This window comes from Lynx rufus, unplaced genomic scaffold (assembly GCF_022079265.1).
Source record: "Lynx rufus isolate CCGP_SWC_20201006 ecotype Redwood Valley unplaced genomic scaffold, mLynRuf1.p SCAF_14, whole genome shotgun sequence".
Taxonomy (NCBI): Eukaryota; Metazoa; Chordata; class Mammalia; order Carnivora; family Felidae; genus Lynx; species Lynx rufus.
The window spans coordinates 56,511,715-56,536,614 of NW_025814828.1; the positions used below are offsets into that span (position 1 = coordinate 56,511,715).

Below are 24,900 nucleotides of genomic sequence, written 5' to 3' on the forward strand. Positions count from 1 at the left end.
TATCGTCAGTCGCACAGCACCCTGGGGAGTCTCGCAGAGACTAGTATGAAAGATTATGTGAAGCATGCCATGTATACACCCTGTTTGACCCCAAGTCACCAGAAAGTCAACAAATGGTAAATACCTCTTTTGTGACACAGGCTGCCCCATATATCAGGAGAAAACTCCAAAAAGTTGGAGAGCTTTGCCAGGATGAATATCACTCAGCTGATAGAGGTCACCAATAAAGTTTTCATGAACAGGGAAGTCGCATCCAACAGGGAAGTATAGAGAAGACTAAAAAAGAAGGCCACTGTTTTCACAGCAGCACTAAAAGAAACAGACACTGCAAAGATGTGAAGACACCAACCACCAAAAGGGGGAAGCCCAGAGCCCCCTTATCAAGGACCAATGTGCATACTGCAAAGAGAAGGGACACTGAAAGAATGAATGTCCGAATTGGAAGGGGCCCTCAAAAGCCAGCCAATATCGGGAGGAACCTTGAGGTGAGAACCTTGTTGGTCTGGCCAGGATAGAATCGGACTGAAGGGACCAGGCTCTTTCTCTCTTGGTGGAAATGAAGGTAGGGGGCCACACAATAACGTTCATGGTTGACACTGGGGCTGAATACTCCGTTGTTACTTCCCAGGTGGTGCCCTTAAGCCAAAAGACGGCAACCATACTTGGGGCCACTGGTACATGGGTGATGCAATGGCCTTTCTGTCAAGCTCAACAATGTGAACTTGGGGGTCACAAGGTCTGGCATGAGTTCCTCTATTTACCTGACTGCCCAATTCCTCTCCTGGGCCAGGATCTGCTCTCCAAACTTGGTGCCCAGATAACTTTTGAGTCCAGGCCTTACCCTGCAGCCCCTCAGATTTCAGGCTTACATTTCCCTCTGTATGGGCTGAGGTAACCCACCTGGACTAGTTTGGAGTTGGGCCCCATAATTGTTCACCTGATCCCTGGAGCCCAACCTCAGAGACAAAGGCAGTACCTCCTTCCACTCGAGGCTAGAATAGGTATAGAAGAACACTTGACCAAGTTCAGAGAAGCAGGTATTCTGAGTGCCAATCAGCTTGGAATACCCCACTCTTGCCAGTCAAGAAGCCAGGAGAAGGATACCTACCAGTACAGGATTTGAGGACCATTAACAAAGTGACTGTTTCCTTACACCCAGTGGTTCCAAACCCATATACTCTCCTCAGCCAGATTCCGGGGTCAGCCAGATGGTTTACATGACTTGACCTAAAGGATGCTTTCTTCTGTCTCTGTCTGGCTCTTCGAAGTCAACTATCATTTGCCTTTGAATGGACTGAGCCCATTACAGGGCGCCAGATGCAGCTGACCTGGACACGACTTCCCCAAGGTTTCAAGAAGTTGTCCACTCTTTTTGGGGAAGGACTAGCTGCAGACCTCAGTGACTTTCTGAGGGAAACCACAGGGTGTGTCCTCCTCCAATATGTAGACGACCTCCTCCTTGCCAGCGACACCCAAAAAGACTGTATGAAAGGTATCAAGGCCCTCCTGCAGCTCCTATCCTACTCAGGGTACCAAGCCTCTTGGAAAAAGGCACAGATTTTTCAGCAGCAAGTCTGATACTTAGGCTTCCTCCTCACAAAAGGAAAAAGAGAACTAGGACCAGAAAGGAAGAAGGTTGTTACCACACTGCCACAGCCCCAAACAAAATGAGGCTTGTGTTAATTTTTAGGAGTCACAGGGTTCTGTCACATTTGGATTCCTGGATTCTCAGCCATAGCAAGTCTCCTTTATGACCTTTTGGGAAGGCCAGACTGGGAGCCCCTTGCATGGACTGAGGAGGCAAAGACTGCTTTCACAGAAATAAAGTTGGCTTTGGGAAGAGCCCCAGCCCTGGGTTTGCCTGACATAGAAAGGGCCTTTAACCTCTTCATACATGAAAATGACAAAATAGCCCTTGGAGTGTTAACTCAGAGCATGTGACCTTGCCAAAAGCCAGTAGCCTACCTGTAAAAAAAACCTTGATCCAGTGGCTGCAGGATGGCCACCGTGCCTCAGAGCGCTGGCAGCCACAGTCCTGCTCACCAAGGAGGCAGACAAATTCACACTTGGACAAACACTTAATGTTAAGGTCCCACATGATATCATGTCACTCATGAGCACCTAAGGATATCATTTCCTCTCCAATTCTCAGCTGACACATTACCAAGGCCTTCTCTGTGAAAACCCAAGGGTCACTCTTGAAACAGTAAGAACACTAAACCTGGCCACCTTTCTTCCCATGGAGGAGGGAGAACCCAACCATGGCTGTTCCAAAGTAGTGGTTGAAGTCTATACCAACCACCTGGACCTCCAAGACCAGGCCATAACAAGCCCGGAGGTCACCCTGTTCACCAATGGGAACAGCTATTTACAAGAGGGCAGCTGAAGAGCAGGATATGTGGTAACCACAACCACCGAAGTTCTGGAAGCCAAGGCCTTGCCAGAAGGATGGTTGGCACAATGAGCTGAATTGTAGGTCCTAACCTGAGCTCTCATTCTAAACAAAGGTAAACGGGTTAACATCTACACTGATTCCCGGTATGCCTTTGCTACTGTGCATGTACACGGGGCCATCTATAAAAAAGAGGCTTCTTTACTGCTGCAGGGAAAACTATCAAAAACAAGGAAGAAATACCCAAGCTTCTTGAGGCCCTATGGCTGCCAGATAAGGTAGCTATCCTACACTGTAAGGGACATCAGAAAGGAGATGACCCCATAACTCGAGGAAATCACCTGGCTGACAAAACAACCAGAGTGGCCGCCTGTGGTGACCCAGGCGAAGCTCCTACCTACACTATCACTCTTGGGCCCCAGAAGGAAGCCCCCCACCCCAGTATACAAAGGAAGACAGAAGTTGGGCCTCAACAGAAGGGGGCACACTAAGCAAAGAAAGATGGTGGGTCATGCCAAATGGACACATCTTTGTCCCGTCCTCTGTCGGAAAACACCTAGTGAAGGAATATCACCAATTGATGCACCTAGGGGAAACTGTACTAGAGGCCCTCCTCAAAAAGAACTACAATATCAGCCAGCTGCTGACATTATGCCAAGCTATCAGTGAACAATGTGTAACATGTGCCAAAACCAAAGCTTGGTCTGCCCCACGTCCCCCGCCTGACACACAAAGGATGGGGGCTGCCCCTTTCTAATACTTAGAGGTGGACTTTACTGACATACAACCAGATAAAGGGTTCAGGTACCTTCTTGTAATAATCTGCACATATTCGGGATGGGTCAAAGCATTCCGGACCAGAACGGAATGAAGTCGCGAGGTGGTCAAAGCTCTTCTATGGGAGATTGTGCCTCGTTTTGGTCTACCCTTAACCATACAAAATGATAACGGACAAGCATTTGTGACAGACATTATACAAACCATGACAAAGTCCCTCAACATTACCTGGAAACTGCACACTGCTTACCGACCCCAGAGCTCAGGGAAAGTAGATTGGATGAATCGCACCCTCAAGGAAACCCTGGTTAAGTTCCACCAAGAGACTAATCTCCCATGGCCAGATTTACTACTGCTGGTCCTCCTGTGTGCCTGATGCACGCTTGGGGCACTATGATTCTCCCCTTTTGAATTATATATAGGCAACCCCCACCCATGTTTAGGAAAACTCCCAGGAGACCTACACCAGATTGGAGACATAGGAATAAGAGCTTCCAGACCTTGGGGGAAGTCCTAAACAAGTTACAGAGATACACCATAGAGAGGGCCCCAATTTACTTAGGGACCCCCGTGCACCCCTTGCACAGAGGGGTTTCAGCCAGGAAACTCTGTGTGGGTCAAAGATTGGAATAGGGAACCTCTTAAACCATGGTGGACTAGGCCTCATACTGTTATTCTAGAAACTTTTGCAGCCCTTAAAATTTCAGGTATCACCCCATGGGTCCATCACTCCAGAGTTAAGAAGCCCAACTCAGAAGAACCCACAACCTGGAGAAGTGATCCAGATGCAGTCAACCCATTTAAACTGACCCTCAAAAGGGAAACTGGGCCCTGAGACCTCCAGCCCTGCTTCAGCTACACCCGGAAGCTGCCTGTGCATGGCAGAAGCTTGAGGAATCAATGTGTGAACCTAGCCCAGCTGTTTGGATGCAACTCTGCCAGCCATTGCGCCTTAATGGTGTCATAGCCCTGATCTTACTTCTTACTGTTGGGCTGATAGAGACTGTACCAACAATCAGGACATGGGACAAAAGATGCATGCTGGGTCTCACATACATCCTCTGGATGGAAGGACTATTAAGTATTGACTGTATATAACCTCTCTCACCCTCACAACTGTCGCTTACCCACTTTGTCCCAGGATTGTTATACGACAATAAGGGGGTCAAAGGCATTCAGCGCCTTCACCTCCCTCTACAAAGATTGCTACAAGAGAAAAACACCCACTCTCTGTCAGTCACCCAGTGCTCCAAAGACCATAGAGATAACCCAAAATGTCAGGAACCCATGTCACAACAAGGGCCTTCAGAGAGGGAAGCGAACTTACCTTCCTCAATGGGAGATCTCAGACAGGAGAGGGATGCAACACAGGGCCCTTCAAAAGTTTATAAAGGAGGGGCACCTGGGTGGCGCAGTCGGTTAAGCGTCTGACTTCAGCCAGGTCACGATCTCCTGGTCCGTGAGTTCGAGCCCTGCGTCGGGCTCTGGGCTGATGGCTCGGAGCCTGGAGCCTGTTTCCGATTCTGTGTCTCCCTCTCTCTCTGCCCCTCGCCCGTTCATGCTCTGTCTCTCTCTGTCCCAAAAATAAATAAACGTTGAAAAAAAAATTAAAAAAAAAGTTTATAAAGGATACCCAGGATAGGGTAATATAAGTCATAAAGGCGACCACTCCCCTGGAAGCCTACCAGGGTTTGAACCTTTCAGCCCTCAATCAGATGCTTACCAATTCCCCACTCCAGTGTTGGGCCAACACTACTCTACAAGTCCTCCATAAAATAGATAATCACACCCAAACCTGCTGGATGTGCTTGCCCCTCAGCCAGAGGGCTTACTCAGCCACTCCTTACCTTTTGACCTTGGAAGCTCCTGAAAATCTCAAAACCAACACCTCTGTCTTAATCGAACCCCTGGCCACTAGGCTCCATCTCACAAATGCCGACAATCTAATCTGTACAGTCCCTGAAGGTATGAATGGTACCTCTCTATGTGGAAGAAATATAACCTTAAAGAGGAATACAACCCTATGTTCAACCCCTGGGGTGTTCTATCTGGTTCTGATTTGGCCTACCCATGCTTAGAGGCCAACTGGACTCAGATATGTTATTCCATCTTTCTAACCCCAGAGATATCCATATACACTGAAGATCAGTTCCTAACAGCCTTTAATCCCAAGTCCTGGGCTAAACGGGCAATCCTGCTACCCATTCTGATAGGAGCAGGAATTGCAGCAGGAATAGGAACCGGAATAGGGGGCATAGGTTCATCTGTAGGCTATACCATAGACTATCTCAAGAGCTGAATGAATTCATGCAACAAGTGGCAGATTCTCTGGTAACCTTACAAAGCCAAATTAACTCTCTGGCGGCAGTGACCCTACAAAATAGGCGAGCCCTCGATCTCCTCACTTCAGAAAAAGGAGGGACTTGCATCTTTCTGGGGGAGGAAGGTTGCTATTTCATAAACCAGTCAAGAATAGTTACAACTAAGGTTAAGGAACTCAAGGAAATAATTCAACATAGACAACAGGAAAGTATCAATCAATTAAAAGGATGGGATCTCATGGATTGAGCATCCTGGCTTCCTGCCCTGGCAGAGTCCCTCCTCTCCATAATTTTACTTGTATCTATTGGCCCCTGTATACTGAATGTCGTGGCATGTTTTATTTTTTTTTTTAATTTTTTTTTTCAACGTTTATTTATTTTTGGGACAGAGAGAGACAGAGCATGAACGGGGGAGGGGCAGAGAGAGAGAGGGAGACACAGAATCGGAAACAGGCTCCAGGCTCTGAGCCATCAGCCCAGAGCCTGATGCGGGGCTCGAACTCCCGGACCGCGAGATCGTGACCTGGCTGAAGTCGGACGCTTAACCGACTGCGCCACCCAGGCGCCCCCGTGGCATGTTTTATTGAAAACACTGTTGCTCGCCAAACTACAGCACGCATCTTAGCCTTCCAAAATTACCAACCTGTAAAACTGAAAGTTGATGCCTACTAAAAGTTTTGTTTTTTAAAGGCATCAAAGGGGGGAATGTTGGAGAAGTGAATAAAGTACACCAAGGATGGCCGATGGGGCTAAAACAAACTCTGGTCTCTAGCTTAGAGACCCCTCCTCCAGGTTCTTCCTTTGTTTGCTGTATGTGCGAAAAACCCACAGATATGGAAGCTGACAACTATAAATTATCCTCCCCACTTGCATTCGGTGCTCAGATCTTTGTAGAAATGGTCTCCTCTGAGCCGCTGGTGTTAAATAAATCTCTGATCCACCAAGATCTCCGAGTGCCACTTGGTTTTTGTGCCAGCATTCCAGCCTGTTTCCATAACACTACAAGTGAAGAGAAGGAAATAGTGTTCTCAGAGCAAAAGGAGAGTTAAACTTGGGAGAAGTTTCCCAGTGACAGTTGTCATCACTGGGACATAAAGCTGCTGTCAAACACTAACCAATTAAGCACAGAAGGTATGGGACAGAAAGAAAAATAAACGTTTTTACATCTATATTGCAAGTTCTTGTTTATGGCTCCCTCTGGTGAAATCCAAAGGAATAGGAACATCAAAAGACACAGTAAATAAAATGAAAAGGTAAGCCAGAGTGGAAAACAAAATTTCCTATTGGTTTAAGCAGCAAAGAACTAATATACTGAATATATAAGGAAATTTGAAAAATCAGTACGAGAAAGGGAGAAAATTCAGTAGTAGGAAAAAAATTGACAACATGATTAAACACTTCACAGAAGAGAAAAACAAAACTAGAAATTATTTACACATGAAAAGGTGTTCAATTTTATATGTAATCTCCAAACTATGAAATAATACTTGCATGCCTATGAGAATGGCAAAATTAAAAATTCTAGGAATATCAAGGGTGAGCAAAAATAAAAAAAAACATAGGAATTCTCATGCATTGCTAGTAAAAATGTAAATTGACATAATAATTTTGAAAGTTATTAGGCAATGTCTAATAAACTTGACCATATGCATTCTTTATAGTCTAGCAGTTTGTCTACAATGTATTTATCTTCAAACTTATGTATGTATGCACCTAGATAAATGCACAAGGATGCATATTGTAGCATTGTCCCTAATATCTCCCAATTGGAAATAATATAAGTATCCATCAGCAATAACAGAGGTGAATAAACTGCTGAATATTCAATTAATTGAACATTAGCATTGAAAATGATTGAACTACATCTACACATAATAGCATAAATGAAATTTAGAAATATTTACTGAAAGAAGTAAGTCACAAAATAAAATATAGTATAATTTCATTCATTTAAATTTATAAAAATACTGGGCACCTGAGTAGCTGCATTGGTTCAGGGTCCAACTATGGCTCAGGTCATGTACTCAAGGATCTTGTGAGTTTGAGCCCTGCATCAGGCTTTGTACTGATAGCTCCGAACCTGGAGTCGCTTCAGATTATGTCTCTCTCTCTCTGTCCCTTCACCACTTGCATTATGTCTCTCTCTCTCAAAATAAACATTAAAAATTAAATTCATAAAAATACTAGCCAAACAATGGTATATTGCTTAATTATGTATAAAGTGATAATGTATTAAAAAGGAACATTGAAATGATTATCACACAGGATTGTGGATAGTTCATCCATAATAAAAAAGAGAGGGAGAGAGAGGAGAGAGAAGAGAGAGAGAGAGAGAAAGTAGAGAGTATACTTGAATAGTTGTAGAGAAGTCCACAGGTAGGATAGTAAGAAACAGACTCTAGAGCAAAAGTGCATGGTATACACTCCAGTTGCCTGACTTTGGGGAAATTTTGTGATTTCTCTTTGTCTCTCAGCCTCTTCATCTGTAAAATAGGGAAAATAGTGGTAATTAACAAACAGAAAGTTCCCAGAAAAATCTGAGCACATAGGAAGCACTGAATAAGTGGTAGTTATTGTAAGTATTATTGATTTTAGGTTCCCCATTTACTCAATATTTATTAAGGACCTACTGTATGACAGAAACTTCAAGGCATGATGTTTACCCTCAAGAAGAATATACTATATCAGAGGAGGTGGTCATCTAGACAAAAATTTTATTGAAATTAAATATGTGACACTGTATTATAAATGTTTTACTAAAATAAAATGGACTGCAACTGAATGTACAAAGTTTGGTGTAATGGCCAAGCCATTAAATTTCTCACCAACTTAATCCAGTTTATGCAAGTGAAAAAATGTAGTTTTGTTATTTTTATTTGTTTTAAAATTTATCATCTACTAGCTCATTAATTCTTAATAATTGCCTAGATATGGCCAGAATCCAAGATCTTACAATATTCTGTCTTTCCAATTAAATATCACATTATCACATATCCATTCAATATTTATTAACATTCATCATATGTAAAGTCATGAGATTAACACAAGGATGTAAACCAGTCCTTCTCAAAAATGACAGCCCAATGTGAACGCAGACATGTAAAAAATAGGCAATTTGGTCTAATATTGTAAATGTGCCAAAAGAGATTAGAATAAGTTTCTGCAGGAGCATTTAGGAGGTAAGAACAGTTGTTCAGTACCCTGAGAGGTCAGGCAAGGTCTTTCTGGAAATGTCATATGTGAACTAAAATTTAGGAGAGGAGTAGAATGTGAATAGATGAAAGTAATGAAGTAGGCACAAGGATATTTAGGGAAGTATTAGAATAATGTCGGAAAATTGTATGAAGCAGCATGTAATGTTCTATAATTTAAAGTGGTATGGAAAAACTGGAGATTAGGGTGCAGTGACTGGTGAGCAGTGAAGTTGAGAGATGGAAGCAGATAAGATGAGGCTAGAGCATTAAAATCCTTATATGCTAAACTAAGATGTTTGGCTTTCATTTCAAAGATGATGAAAAAAAAAAAGATGATGAGAAACCATTGAACTGAAAAACTTCAAGCACAAAAGCACATTGTCTTCCTGACCAACCTGTAACCATTTGTATCTAATGTCTCCTTTATACCCAATTGAAGCTCCTGCTTTTACTAAACAAGATTGAAACCCAGATCTGGCTTATTTAAGAAATTGACTTTGATTAGTATGTTATACTATGGCTGAAGTACTTCACTCTTCCTCAAACTTATACCCATTGCCAACTTGTAAGCAATCAGCAAGAAGGTGAGGGAGAGCCATTAGGGAGTGTTGTGGAGTGTTAAGTAATTAAAAGGGGGGCATCTAGAAGAAGATTTACTATGCTTTTATTGTAGTGGACAGGGAAGAGAAATCTTTTATACCCCATTTCTCCTCCAGGTATATGTAGCAAGTCCTGACTTGCTCCAAATACCTCCTCTTGCCTCAGTGACTAAATTTGGATAAGGTCAAAGGCCCTAGCAGAAATTAAATGCCTGGATTGACTTTCCCAGACCTTAGGAACAAGTGCAATTGACCTTGTACTTAGAAATGTGCCCACTGACCTTCCAGATCCTGATGTCCAATGAAGGCATCTGGGACAACAGAATACGTTTAGCTCTTTTGATGCATTCTTTCCCACCTTGTGTCTTCCAATAAAAAGGAAGTCTAGATGTTTAACTCTCAAACATTTTTCAAAGACTGAATTACGTAGGAAAAAAGGGTCTGCCTTTAAAATGGAAAACAAAACAAAACAAAACAAAACACTAAACTGGAAGAAGCCAGGATATTTTCCTATGACAGTAAACAAAAAATTACAAGATTTAACTGCAAAAGATGAGAATTCCACTAGTGTGAATCAAAGGAGTATAGAACCCAAGGGCTACCTCTGTAACTTGCAGGAAAGGTATTATATTTGTCTTTTTATAGTAAGCAAATGTGTGTGTGCTATAGGAGTCATATTAAGGAGAAAGTGAAGGAGATTGAGAAACACCTTTCTCTAGACCCGACATTAATCAGGGGGAATAAAGATATTGTTACAACAATTGTATAAGTACTGTAAAAGAAATCCAAAAATATAGTTCTTCGACAATGGGGAAGGGAATTGATTCAAGCAACTAGACAGAGAAAATGACATTAAAGAGAAAAGGGAAACAAAACCTGTGCTCTTAGAGAAACATAGTTAAATATAAAGCTGTTCACAGACAGGCTATTTCCCAACTTTGAGGGAACAGAAGCACCCTTTGATATATAGCCAACTGTGAGGAGACTGGAAAGGATTCAAAATAAAAAGTTAGGTGGACAGAATCTAGGAACTTGACACAAGAGGATGGAGAGAAATAAAAGAAATGAGAAAGGAAACTGTTAAACTGAACATTATTCTGACAAGAAAATTTGAGCATTGATTTGAAAGTGAGATTTCATAAGTCTGAATTTGCTTTAGATTATTTTTTTGTGATTTATTCCTTTCTCATCTATTACCTCTCTAATATGTAAGCATTTTTTTCTGCTAAATTAAATGAAAAAAATATGTGTCACTAGCAGTGATCATCATCAAAAAATAATGAATGCATTTGTTTAAAGTTTTTCTTATCCAAAATATTTCTTACACAAAATATTTTCAGACCCATAATAATGTGCCAGTTTTTCTCTGCTTCTTGCTTTGGTTATAGAACAAAATTGTTGCTTTTTTTGAACTACTGCAGAACAACTAAATTTGAGCCTCGTAAGACTTATACCCAGTGAAAAATATTTAGATATTATTATTCAGTAAAGGAGCATCAATGTTTTGTGTAGCAGAGGATCTAGATATATATTTTTTAATGTTTATTTTCAGAGAGAGAGAGAGAGAGAGAGAGAACATGAGCAGGGGAGGAGCGGAGAGAGAGGGAGGTTCCAGGCTCTGAGCTGTCAGCACAGAGCCTGACGCAGGGCTCAAACTCACAAATGGTGAGATCATGACCTGAGCTGAAGCCGGATGCTCAACCGACTGAGCCACCCAGACGCCCTAACAGAGGATCTAGATATTAAAGTTTCTTCCAAACTAGAAACTGCTGGGACTATTTTAATTAAGAGGTAAATTCCAGAGATTAAATTTTTTTTAACGTTTATTTATTTTTGAGACAGAGACAGAGCATGAACGGGGGAGGGGCAGAGAGAGAGGGAGACACAGAATCAGAAGCAGGCTCCAGGCTCTGAGCCATCAGCCCAGAGCCCGATGCGGGGATCGAACTCACGGACCGAGAGATCGTGACCTGAGCTGAAGTCGGACGCTTAACCGACTGAGCCACCCAAGCGCCCCTAAATTCCAGAAATTAGAGTACAATTTATATCGTCTTCATTTCTCAACAATTAGCTCTGATCTTTTAAGGGAAGAACAAACCTTTCTGAATAACACACCTTGAATACATATAACTTGGTTAGTGAACTGTCATTGTCTCAATAACCTCCTTCCCCTGGAGTTCCTTATAAACTTCTCCTGGTTGATTCTAGGTTTACACCCACTGAAGTGATGATTTCCCTAACGGTGTTCATTGAAACTGAAGTTACAGGGTGAGGATCAAAGAAGACTGACAAAGCACATCAGCCACTATCATTTATTTTCTAAAATAACATCAATAATTAGGACATCAGCTGAACAGTAGTGATAGATTCTGTCCCCCCTAATGTGGTTGTGGAAGTCATACCTGTGATAACAAAGTTGGATGTTCTACTAATACATAAACAGAATGGCAAGCAGTGGTCAATGTGGGAGACAGGGAATTTGGAGTAACTTTCTTTTCCTTATCATTTACTAGTCTTTACTACTATGTGTAAACCAGGGTGTGTGCTGTAAGGGGGCAGACAACAAGACACTACCATTTTTGGGCTTTGTACCAGTTACTCTAAGGTTCTTTCCATGAATTTTCTCACTGAAGGACTCCCAGCACATATCTCAACATCACACTTATCTAAATATTATAAATAAAGTCATCTCTTTCAATTCCTGCTTCCTTAGGCCCATCGTTATTAGTTATACAGACATTCAACCAAATGCTTCTTCCTTGACCAGTGCTTGAGGCATTATTAACCTATCCTAGAACTATATTAGGAAACCTTTCCTTCATTTTTACTGTTTTAAACCACCTAGGTAGCAGAATATTCATGACTACTCCATGGGCACTTCTGTGTCCACTAAATTGCTGCTCTTCCTGCTCTTTACAACAAACTTGAATATGCTAACTAATTATCAGTTCCTTAGTTAAAGTAGCAAATTAAACTCCATTTCCATTTTGGAGCTAATTTCCTGTCCTAAATTCAACTCAGCTTAGTTTTTGTGTGCCTGAATGCCTTGATGTCAGTTCTTGTCGTGCCTCTCCCTCAAAGGCTAGATTATTTAATAAACCCTGAGTAACTGGCTGGAGAGATGGTTTTAATTATGTCCACAAATTTTTTGATATGCCTCCCTTTAAGAAGGAGAGCTTAATTCAACTTTCCTGAGTGTTTGAAAACCTAGAGACTTGCTGCTACTGAATAGAATAATGCAGAAAAGACTGAAGTGTGTGACTTCAGAAACTACGTCATAAAGACACTGTGACTTTCCTCTTGGATCACTCAATTTGGTCTAAGCCAGCTGGTATGTCATGAGAAAAGGTCCATGTGGGAAAGAACCATGTATTTTAACAACCATGTGGATGTGGCTTTTGTAATTTGGAATTTTATTCTACTGTCCTGGTCAAGTCTTAAAATGACTACAACCCAGGCTGAAACTTTTTTTTCTTCATTTTTTTTTAAAATTAGTTTTTTAACATACATTATTAGTTTCAGGTGTATAATTTAGTGATTCATCCCATACATACAATACCCAGTGATCATCACAAGTGCACTCCTTAATACCCACTACCTATTTAACCCATCCCCATGCAGACCACTCCTCCAGCACTCCTCAGTTTGTTCTATTTAGTTAAGAGTCTTTTTCCTGGTTTGCCTAGCCTTTTTTGCCCTCCTATGTTAATGTGTTTTGTTTCTTAAGTTCCACATATGAGTAAAATCATATGGTATTTTTCTTTCTCTGACTTATTGCATGTAGCATAATATCCTTTAACTCTAACCATGCCTTTGAAAATGGCAATATTTTATTCATTTTTTGTGGCTGAGTAGGATTCCTTTGCATGTATATATACATGGTATGTGTGTGTATACTTCTTTATCCATTCATCAGTCAATGGACATTTGGGCTTTTTCCATAATTAGGATATCGTTGATTATGCTACTATAAACATTAGGTCACATATATCCCTTCAACTCAGTATTTTTATAACATTTGGGTAAATATGTAGTAGTGAAATTGCTATATTGTAGAATAGTACTATTTTTTTTTATCTTTTGAGGAACCTCCATATTGTTTTCCAGAGTGTCTGCACCAGTTTGCATTCACACCACTACAGCTTTGTAATATGATTTGAAGTGCAGAATTGTGATGCCTCCAGATTTGCTTTTCTTTTCAATATTGCTTTGGCTTTTTTGAAGGGGGTCTTTTGTGGTTTCCTACAAAAATCCCAAATTTTAGGATTGTTTATTCTAGCTCTGTGAAAAATGCTGGTGGTATTTTGATATGGATTGTTCTAAATGTGTAGATTGTTTGGGGTAATATAGACATTTCAGCACTATTTGATCTTCAAATCCATGAGCATGAAATTTTTTCCATTTCTTTGTATAGTTTTCAACTTCTTTCATCAATGTTTTATAATTTTTAGAGTACAGATATTTTACCTCTTTGAATAGGTTTATTCTTAAACATATTATAGTTTTTATTGCAATGGTAAAAGGGAATGATTCCTTAATTTTTATTTCTGCTGCTTCATTAATGGTGATAAAAATGCAACCGTTTTCTGAATGTTGATTTTGTAAATCAAAAGTTGTCCTGCAAGTTTACTGAATTCATATATCAGTTCTAGCAATTTTGGATGGGGTATTTTAAGTTTTCTACACAGATTATTTTGTCATCTGCAAATAGTGGAAGTATGACTTCCTCCTTGAAAATTTAGATGCATTTTATTTCTTTTTGTTGTCTGATTGCTGAGTCTAGGACTTCCAGGACTATGTTAATAGTGACAGAGTGAGCATCTCTGTCTTGTTTCTGAGAGTAGAGGAAAAGCTCTCAGTTTTTCCACATTGAGGTTGATCTTAGCCGTGGATTTTTCATATACGTCCGTTTTTATGTTGAGGTATGTCCACTCTATCCCTAATTTGTTGAAGGTTTTTATTATGAATGGATGTTGTACTTTGTCAAATGCTTTTTGTGCATCTATTGAGAGGATCATATTGGTTCTTATCCCTTATTTTATTAATGTGTTGCATCACATTGATTGATTTGCAATAATTGAACCACCTTGGCAACCTAGTAATAAATCCTATTTGACTGTGATGAATGATTCTTTTAATATAATAAAGTTTAATAAAGTTCTCAATATAAGCAGCTGGATAGTACACATCTGAAATTTTCAAAATCAAGAAAAAGAGCTTACATCGTATTTCAACATACAGTAGTTCTAATTTTTAAAATAGTTTTTAAGAGTTTAAAAACTCATTTGAAAGATTATTATGGATTAAAAATACATCAGTAACCTTTCTTCAGAAAATATAATCCTGATCTCTGAACCTCAAATACTACAAAGCTGTAATACAACAAAAATTAAGAACGCAAGAACTTATCTTTTGTGCTTATATAGCCTGCATCTCCTTCTCATACAAAATGTTCTTGACTACAAATCCTGACCTTAATTTGGCTTTCCTTTTCTATGGGGTTGTCAAAGACAAAAACTAACAAATAAGAAAAATGATTTCATGAAGACTCTTGCAACAGGGAAAGCCCTTCAGATTCAAAGATCAGAATGTTTCAACAGAGTGGTTTTGCTTTTTAGACTTTCATTGGGACAAGTCAACTAGTTACAAGTGGAGTGATTTATGTTTGGAAAAGTTTCAGTCAGATAAACAGGAAATATTTATATCTCTGTCTAGCTAGTTTTTGAGAACAATTGTGACCTCAGCTATTTATGTCCTTGTTAGCAGGTTCAGGCAAAAACAGAAAGATGTGTTTGAGATTATCACAAGTAAACAAAGTGTTATCTATAAGTCTTATGAGAGTCATGAGAAAGAATGGACAACAAATCTCTAAGTCTTCTGGGGACAAATGGTTGTCTGCAGTAAAGAGTTTCCTAGAACACTAAATGGTATGGTGATTATTTAACCTTCACTATTTTCTGGAAAAACAGGGCTCAGGCAAAGTTCAATATTATTAGTTCCCCCTTTTGATTAAGGTAAATGAATATCATTTGTTGCTGGGAAACTCATAGACAACCACAAACTTCCTGAGTGGGGTGAAGCAGACTCTGAAAAAAATAGTTTCCTGAGGACACTTATTGCTGTTATTCCTCCAAAATCTGTAAATAAATCTATTGAGAGTTGGTAGCAAAGATCAGTTGTTTTAGAGTCCTGGATAATCAGGCATCTTAAAAGGGTGATGCCTGAAATATATAGATAGATATAGATATATAGATGATAGATAGATGATAGATAGATATGATATGATAGATAGATGATAGATAGCTAGGATAAACAGATAAATGATAGATAGATGGATAGATAGATAGATAATTGTGCAGAAAATTTAACGTAGCAGGTTTGTGACTCTGATCCTCAAAAATATCTACTTGAAAAGTATATCTTTTGAATAAATACCTAGTAATGCAATTGCTGGATGGTGGGGCAGTTCTATTTTTAAGTTTTTGAAGAACCTCCATGTTGTTTTCCAGAGCGGTTGCACCAGTTTATATTCCCACCAGAAGTGCAAAAGTGTTCCCATTTCTCTGCATCCTTGCCAATATCTGTTGTATCCTGAGTTGTTAGTTTTAGCCATTTTGACAGGTGTGAGGTGATATCTCATTGTGGTTTTGATTTGTTTTTCCTTGATGATGAGTGATGTTGAGCATCTTTTCATGTGTCTGTTAGCCATCTGGATGTCTTCTTTGGAAAAGTGTCTATTCATGTTTTGTGCCAATTTCTTCACTGGATAATTTGATTTTTGGGTGTTGAGTTTGATAATTTTTTTATAGATTTTGGATACTAACCTTTTATCAGATATGTAATTTGCAAATATCTTCTCCAATTCTGAAGGTTGTCTTTTAGTTTGTTGATTGTTTCCCTTGCTATGAATAGGGTTTGTACCTCGATGAGGGTACAATAGTTTATTTTTGCTTTTGTTTCCCTTGCCTCCAGAGACATGTATAGTAATAATAAGTTGATGCACCCTGACAAACTTTTTTTGAACAAGCCTTTAACTAGCCTAAGAGAAGACTCAAATAAAAAAAATAAGAAATGAAAGAGAGGACATTGCAACTGATGCCACAGAAATTTTAAATGATTATAAGAGAGAATAATTATATGCCAATAATTTGGACAATCTAGAAAACACGGATAGATTCCTGGAAACAACCTACCAAAAAATGAACAAGGAATACAAAATATAAACAGATCTGTAACTAATAAGGATACTGAATCAGTAACCAAAAAGCTTCCCAATAATAAAAATAACCAAGATCAACTGATTTCACTGAAGAATTTCATTGTATATTTAAAAACGAATTAATATAAATCCTTTCCAAACTATATGGGGAAAAAAACTGTAAAGGAGGGAACACTTTCAAACTTATTTTATGGAGTCATCCGATACCTAGAAATTTATCCATTTCTTCCTGTTTGTCCAATTTGTTGTCATATAATTTTTCATATTATTCTCATATAATTGTTTATATTTCTGTGGTGATGATTGTTATTTCTCATCTATGAATAGTGATCATATTTCCTTGTGTCCTTTCTCTTTTCTTTTTGATAAATCTGGCTAGAGGTTTTTCAGTTTTATTTTATTTTTCAAAGAACCAGATTCTGATCCATTGATCTGTTCTATTGTTTTTTAGTTTCTGTATCATTTATTTCTGTCCTAATCTTTATTTTCCCCCTTCTATTGGTTTTAGGTTTCATTTGTGGTTCTTTCTCTAGCTCCTTTAGGTGTACAGTTTGTTTGCATATTTGACAGTTTTGTTTGTGCTTCTTGAGGTAGACCTGTATTGCTATATTCCCTCCTAGGACCACTTTTGCTGCATGCTGAACATTTTGGACTGTTGTGTTTTCATTTTAATTTGTTTCAATGTATTTTTAAAAATTTCTTCCTTGATATCCTGGTTGACCCATTCATTGTTTCATAGTATGTTGTTTAACCTCCATGTATTTTTGTCTTTCCTTTTACTTTTTTCTTGTGATTATCTTCAAGTTTCATAGTGTTGTGGTTAGAAAATATGTATGGTATGATTTCAAATTTTTGTACTTGTTGATGCCCGATTTGTGACACAGTATGTGATCTATTATAGGAATGTCACATGTGCATTTGAAAAGTATGTGTATTCTGCTGCTTTAGGATGAAATGTTCTGAATATGTATGTTAAGTCATCTGGTCCAGTCTTCCATTCAAAGTCATTGTTTCTTTGTTGATTTTCTGCTTTGATGAACTGTCCATTGAGGTAATTGGGTATTAAAGTCTCCTATTATTATTGTATTGTAATCAATTAATTTCTTTATGTTTGTTATTAATTTATTTATATATTTGGGTAAATCTAAGTTGGGGGCATAAATATTTACAATTGTTACATCTTGTTGAGTAGACCCCTTTTTATGATATAGTGCCCTTCTTCATCTCATTACAGTCTTTCGTGCAAAATCTCTTTTTTTCTGATATAAGTATTGGTACTCTGGGTTTCTTTTGACTTCCATTTGCATGATAAACGTTTGTTCAATCCCTCACTTTCAATCCGCAGGTGTCTTTTGATCTAAGAGTAGTCTCTTATAGGTAGCATATAGATAGGTCTTCTTATTTTTATCCATTCTGATATACAATGTCTTTTGATAGGAGCCTTTAGTCTATTTGCATTCAGAGTAATTATTGATAGATATGTATCTAGTGCCATTTCATTACTTGTTTTGTTGTTCCTAGAGATTTTCTCTGTTCCTTTCTAGTCTTTGTTGTTGTTGTTGTTGTTGTTGCTGTTTTCCATGCCACTTAAAGAGTCCCCTTTAATATATGTTGCAGGACTAGTTTACAGGACATAAACTTATTTAGTTTTTGTCTGGGAAACTCTTTATTCTACTTCTATTCTGAATGACAACTTTGCTGCATGCAGTATTCCAGGCTGCATATTTCCCCATTCAGCAGGTTGAATATATCATATATGACTCCCTTATTGTTTGCCAAGTTTCTGTGGAGGGATCTGCAGCTAGCCTTTAAGTCTTCCCTTTAAGTTTGGGACTCTTTTCTCTTGCTGCTTTTAGGATTTTTTTTCCTTATCACTATATTTAGCAAATATATCTATAATATGTTTTGGTGTTGTCCTGCTTTTGTTGATTTAGATGTGAGTTCTCTCTGCCTTCTGGATCTGGATGTCTGTTTCCTTCCCCAGATTATGGAAGTTTTCAGTTATTATTTCCTCAAATAAATTTTCGGCCCCCCCTTTTCTGTCCACTTATTCTGGGACTCCTATATTACAAATGTTATTACATTTGATGGAGTCACTGATTTCCCTAAGTCTATGCTCATGTTCCATATTTTTTCTTTTTCTCTTTTTATTAGCATCATTACTTTCCATTATTTTCTTGTATTTTTTAATGTTTATTTTTTAGAGAGAGAGAATGTGTGCAAGTAGGGGAGAGGCAGAGAGAGAGGGAGACATAGAACCTGAAGCAGGTTCCAGGCCGAAAGCTGTTAGCACAGAGCTTCACACGTGACTTGAACTCACGGACCCTGAGATCAGGAACTGAGCTGAAGTTGGACACTTAACCAACTGAGCCACCCAGGGGCCCCTCCATTATTTTCTTTTATGTGACTTATTTGTTCCCCTGCTTCTTCTATCCTTGTGTTAATTGCATCAACTATTTTTTGAATCTCAGTTGCATTTTTCATATATGACTGATTCTTTTTTAACTCTTTCACCTCTGTGATAAGGGCTTCCCTGAAGACTCATTTGTTGTCTCAAGCCCAGAGAGTATCCTTATGAATATTGTTTTAAATTCTCCATCAGGCATGTTACTTATATCTGTTGAATTTAGATCTCTGGCTATGACCTTATCTTGTTCTGCCATTTGGGATAAATTCCTCCGTCTTGGCATTTTGTCTAATTTTATGTCTTCTTCTCTGTGTTAGAAAACCTCATTATGTTTCCTGCTCCTGAGAATATGAAGAAGAGGCCCTATAGTGTCAGGGCCTGGCACTTCAGGAAGTGTCTCTGTTATGTGCTGCATGTACTTTGTTGCTGTTTTTTGGCTGTTCTATCCTTCAGTCCAGTCATCTACAGTGGGCACAAGAATCTGCCAAGTTTTAGCTAGGTATGCTCTAGTCTGCTCTTCAATTGAGACATGATATTACCTCCATTAGAACTGAAGCCCTGCAAATCTCACTGGTCAGGAGATGTGGTGTGTGCAGGGGTTTTTGTTGGTCTTCTGGGTAAGGGGCCCATCACAGTGCAATTGAGGTATCCCTGACTGAGAAGGGCAGTACTGCCACAGTGCAGCAGTATGGGTCTTGGTGTAAGTAGGTTAGGCAGCCATTGTTGTTTCTGTACTGTTTACCTTAGTTGGCTCTGTGTTTATACAGAGGGGCTGATGAAGGAAATGGTGCCAGACAGCTCATTTGTCTCTGGATAGTAGTTTCCATGCATGCTGCATCTCAGGGACTATGAGAAGAGTAAATAATCTCCTCCATGTGTGTTCCAGGCATTTTTCAGATCGTTGTTTCCACACTGCCTGCTTCCAGTCTGTTTGCCTTCCTTCTCTTCAGGAGTAGCATAGTGCCCTACAGGGCTCTATCTCAACCAAGCCTGCTGGCTTTTAAAACTCCAGGTTTTAGGCATCATGGTGTGGGCATGGGCCTGTGCTGTTCTTCTGGGGGAGGGTTTCTCTGTGTAGGGATTGAGGCAAACTTGACCACAAAGGGCAGCCGCACCAGAGCACAGAGGTGTGTTCTTGGTGTAAGCAGGTTAGGTGGCCAATGTTGGGGCTGAGCTGCTTTCTGCAGGTGGCTCTGCATTTATGCTGAGGGTCAGGGAAGGGAAATGGCACCAGCTGGCTCCTTTTTCCCAGAAGAGTCTCTATGAATTCTACCTCTCAGGAATGCAATCCATCAAGAGTGAATAATCTCCCCTCTGTGTGTCCCAGGTATTCTTCAGACTGCTGTTTCCATGTTGTTTGCCAGCGGTTTGTTTGCCTGCCTTATCTCCAAGAGTAGAGCAGTGTCCTCAGGGCTCTATTCCAGCTAAGCCTACTGACCTTTAAAACTCCAATCTTTAAGCCTTGCAGGTTGTAATAACTCACTTAGATCAGCCCCTCATTTCCCCAGCCAATTGCTTTGGGTAAATGTTCTACTTGTGTTTTCCCCTGTGTGCTCCTCTCTCTCCCATCCTTCTCTATAATCTCAGCTCCCTCCCCTCTGCAGCTCTTGTCATCCATTTCTCCCTTAAACCAAGTCTCTGAACTTCCTACCTTCTTTGATGTGGCTTCTTCTCTCCCTTTAGTTGTGGAGTTTGTTCTGTCAGTCTTCAGGTTGATTCCTGGGTTATTTAGAATGACTTGATAGTTATCTAGTAGTTCTATTTGAGGGATGAGAGAAACTTAGGTTCCTCCTACTATGATGCTGTATTAGCAGCCCCTACCTATAACAACTTTTCATAAGCAACCTAAACAGTAAATAGCAATAATCTTCATTTACTTTTATCTGAGTTGATGTATAAAGAACTCCATATTTGAGACAAAGTAATATAGTTTCATATAAGTTACAGAAACATAATTTTAAGATTGTTCAGAAACACTGGCTCAAACATATATGAGATAAGTGTTAAATTTAATTTGTAACAATGAAAATATTATTTTCTAGTAACATGGTCTCATTAAACTTTCATCTATTTATTATTTGTTTTCATTATCATAATGTAAAATGTCTCAGCAGGGAATAAATTTCCAGGTGGTCCCTTCCCTCTAGCTATTAAAATGAGCAAGATATTTTTTTATTAAAACCACTTTTTTACTTTTGTATCTAAGTAGTTAAATATTATTGACCTTTTAGTATCCCATTCAGCTCTTGGTGATATTTTTATATCAGCTGAACCTCTAGTTAACCTGAATAACAGACCAAAATTAAATTAATTTATAGAATTCCATTGAAAGTTTGATTAATTTATAGAATTCCATTCCCAGTAGACACCTAAAATATCTGAAAACAGTTCAGGATACATGTAAAGATTGTGCTGAAAACTACAGATGAACTTTACTCATAGTATACTTTTCTGAAGTCAGCTCAATAAGCAGGACAGAATAGCTCACATTTCCCCCAAATAATCAAATGCTTAAACCTTAATTGTATTTTAGAATATGATCTAGAGCATTCTAAGGCCTTAAGTGTACCACACCACCCTCTCCTTAAAAAAAAAACATGAATACAAACATTTGTATATTTTTCTATACATGTAGGCATTCACTACTTACACATTAATACATTCATTCATCCTCTATTCATCTGTTGGTTTATCCAACTATGCGACTATCATTTTGCCTATTCCATTCATTTGTTTATAGAAATATAGAGCCACTTCAGGAAGGGAGAAGAGGAGTTCAGGTGCCCTAGGTAGGACACAATGGTGGGGTGGGATTAGAGGTATAAAGGAATTTATTTCCTAAGATCATGCTATGAACTGAATTGTATCTCCTCCAAATTTATGTATTGGAGCTCTAAACCCCAAAATTACTATATTTGGAGATAGAGCTTTTATAAATAACTAAGCTTAAATAAAGTCATAAGAATAGAGTACTAATCTCATAAGACCGGTGGCCTCATAAGAAGAGGAAGAGAGAGATGTCTCTCCCCTTCTCCTACTCCAGTCCTTTCCCCAGTCCTCTCCCCTCCTCCTCTCTACCTTTCTTGACCTATCCCCTCCCCTTTTCTCTCTACCCTGTAAAGACACAGTGACCCATCTGCAAGCTAAGACAAAAGCTCTCACCAGAGCCCAACAATACTGGCACTCTGATCAAACTGCCAGTTTCCTCAACTGTGAGAAAAGGATTTCTGTTGTTTAAGCCACTCAGTCTATTGTACATTGTTATGGAAAGCTGAGCTGATACAGATTGGGACTCAAATGGTAATTCTTTTGGAACCACAATCTCAAACCAGCTTTTTCTCTGCCTGAAATTGCAGTCTGTGGGGCTACAAATTTTCTAATTATACCCCAGTGGTTTCTCCTATTCAGTAGAGGAGACCAAGTTATCTACTATTTATTTTACCTATATCTTTTCATGAATCTCCCTCTGCTTTACATCAGATGATGCTGATGATGAGGAAGGGTAATCTCCTGTATTTTAACTGCTACCTAAATTAGCTTATATACTTCAAGTTTCATTATACCCACTTTTTATATATTTTATAAACCAGAGAAAGTAAGTTCTGTAATGAAAATTCTTACAGATATTTAACTACAGAACCGTTAATTGTTATATTATATGTAAAGTTGTACCAAACACTTCATTTATGAAGTGTCAAATAAGCTGCATGAATCAGATTACTGCTCATGTACTTTACTGACAATCAGTTATGCTAACAATAAAGTTGAATAACCGTAAACTTTTTAGGTTAGGAGGCCAAATATGACAAGGGACTTTTCTTTAGTAAAAATGAGATATGTACTATCTCTCATCCCTTGTATCTTGTATATGAAAGATTAAAAGACAAAGGAGCACTAGCCTCTTTAATCATACAAGGACACAAGGTGCTGTCTATGAACCAAGAGGTGAGCGCCTTGATAAGAATGTGCCCAAATTGTCACCTTGATGTTGGATTTCTAGCCTCCAGAACTGTGAAAAATAAACTTGTTTAAGCCCTTCAAAAATAAATAAATAAATAAATAAATAAATAAATAAATAAATACTAAACAAAAAAGTATCCTCTGAAAACAACTATGCTGGAACTAACAACTGAAAATTACCATGTAGAATTTTTGTATCTTACTGCATACTTCTTCACTAGTATGCCAAATATGAGTGCACCCTTATCTGTAACATGTTCATGAATTCACTGTATTTTGACTCTTATGTTTACCACCTGCAAACAAAAAATAGCTACTCCTGAAGATTGTCAATAAACTACACAAAGAAAAACATAAAGTTGAAATTTTCACAAAAACTCCAACATTAAAATGACACCAGTGCTGTTATAGTCATCTTTTATAGACCTTTCTTTTCCATTATTCATGCTAATCAACAAGTAAAGTTAGACAGAGGGAGACATATTGGTGCTGTGGTATTTGCAGCAACCCTGGGATCAAAAAGTTTGATTAGAAAAGCCAAAGCAAGGCTTCTGAAGATGTCTCAGTACTGTGTCTAGTCTCAGATATATTGGTCTGATTGTCTGAAGCCTTTAAACCTAGGAGATAGTAGAAGCAAAGAAGATAACTTTATTTTAGTGTTAATCATGATGACAAGTCCATCTGGAAACACTGAAATATCTAGCAGAATTGTGTCCCAATAGCTAGTAATGGTTCTTATGGAACCCCTAGAAGGAAAAGGTCTCTATAAAATATAAAACTATTCATTAGTTGGAGGAGCAGAAATGGATCTACTGCTGTAGACAAGGGACTAACTACTTGATAATTTTAGGGACATTGGATATCATGGATTGGACTCTTGCTTCTTCTGTAACTCCAGTTCTGCAGCCTTTTGCACGGCTGCATCGACCAGCAGCTGGAAGCTGCTGAAGTCATTGTACTCTTCTGTTAACACAGGTTTGGAAGATGACATAAGCACAGGCTCATTAGTAGAAATCTTGACCTTTTTTTTTGGCTGGGCCTTTGGGCTGAGCTTCTGGCCTGTAGACAACTCTGGATCCAGCAGCTTCTCCTCCAATGGCTGGTCCATTACAGGGATGCTCAGGGGCAGCCACTGCATCTTGTCTGGATCTCTGGGCCCTGACCTTGCCTGTATAGACGAATCTGTGTTCTGCTTATGGGTCATATCAGCAGACTTGCCTTTTTGGTGGTACATGGTGATCTGATTGGGGTCGTTTCCATCCTGTTGAAGCATTTCTGGAAGAACACGTCTGCGGGCATTGATAAACCAGTTTGAGACCTGTAGGAAAGACAAATTAGTCTTCTCAGACAGCAGTCGCTTCTCTGCTTCTGAAGGGTAGGCCTTAAACCGGTGTTCATACAACCAGTCACGGAGAATCTTCACTGATTCAGTTGGCAAGTACCCTTTCCGCTTCCTCTTGCCCTCTAGTGAGGCAAGAACTTTATCTGTACCAGTGTCACTATTCAATGTGACTGAGGTGCCTTGAGCCAGGCTTTGCTTCTCTGTTGGGCTTTCTTCAGAGTCTTCCATGTTCATGAGTCCTGTCTTCACTCTTTTGGGAATTAGGAATGGCGGAATTAGGACTAATGTGGGTTTGGGAGAACCAGTGAAGAAGGCATGGACAGGTCTCTAAGGGGAAGTTTCACCTTTCACTTCCCAAACAGATAAACAGTGCTCCTAACTGCTTTGAGCCAGTGGGCTTTGTGATGTCATATCCTTTCTGTCCTATGTGCTGACCATCCCCCCCTATTTCCTGCTTCCCCCTTTCCTTCCTTTTTTTTCATAGATTCAAATTCACTTGTTTTTACCTCATCAATTTAAAGCTTTCCAGACTTTTGTTTCTCTGCTCCTATGAAAAGTTTCTGTTAACTAATGAATTCTAATTCTACTGGTTACATCTAGCTTATGCATAGCTTCCTCATTTTCTTCCTTTTTGACTTCACTCTGATATCGTTCTTCCTTTTTTTCCTTATAATTGCATTATTGGCTCA

The 24,900-nt window shown here is 39.1% G+C and overlaps 1 protein-coding gene across 1 annotated transcript; it reads right to left on the reverse strand.

Annotated features, from left to right (window-relative positions):
• Window positions 1-23,731: 23,731 nt before the first annotated feature.
• Window positions 23,732-24,445, reverse strand: TGIF2LX (TGFB induced factor homeobox 2 like X-linked). Its single transcript, XM_047075743.1, has one exon. It carries the CDS (start codon window positions 24,443-24,445, stop codon window positions 23,732-23,734), a length of 714 nt encoding a protein of 237 aa, XP_046931699.1.
• Window positions 24,446-24,900: the final 455 nt, after the last annotated feature.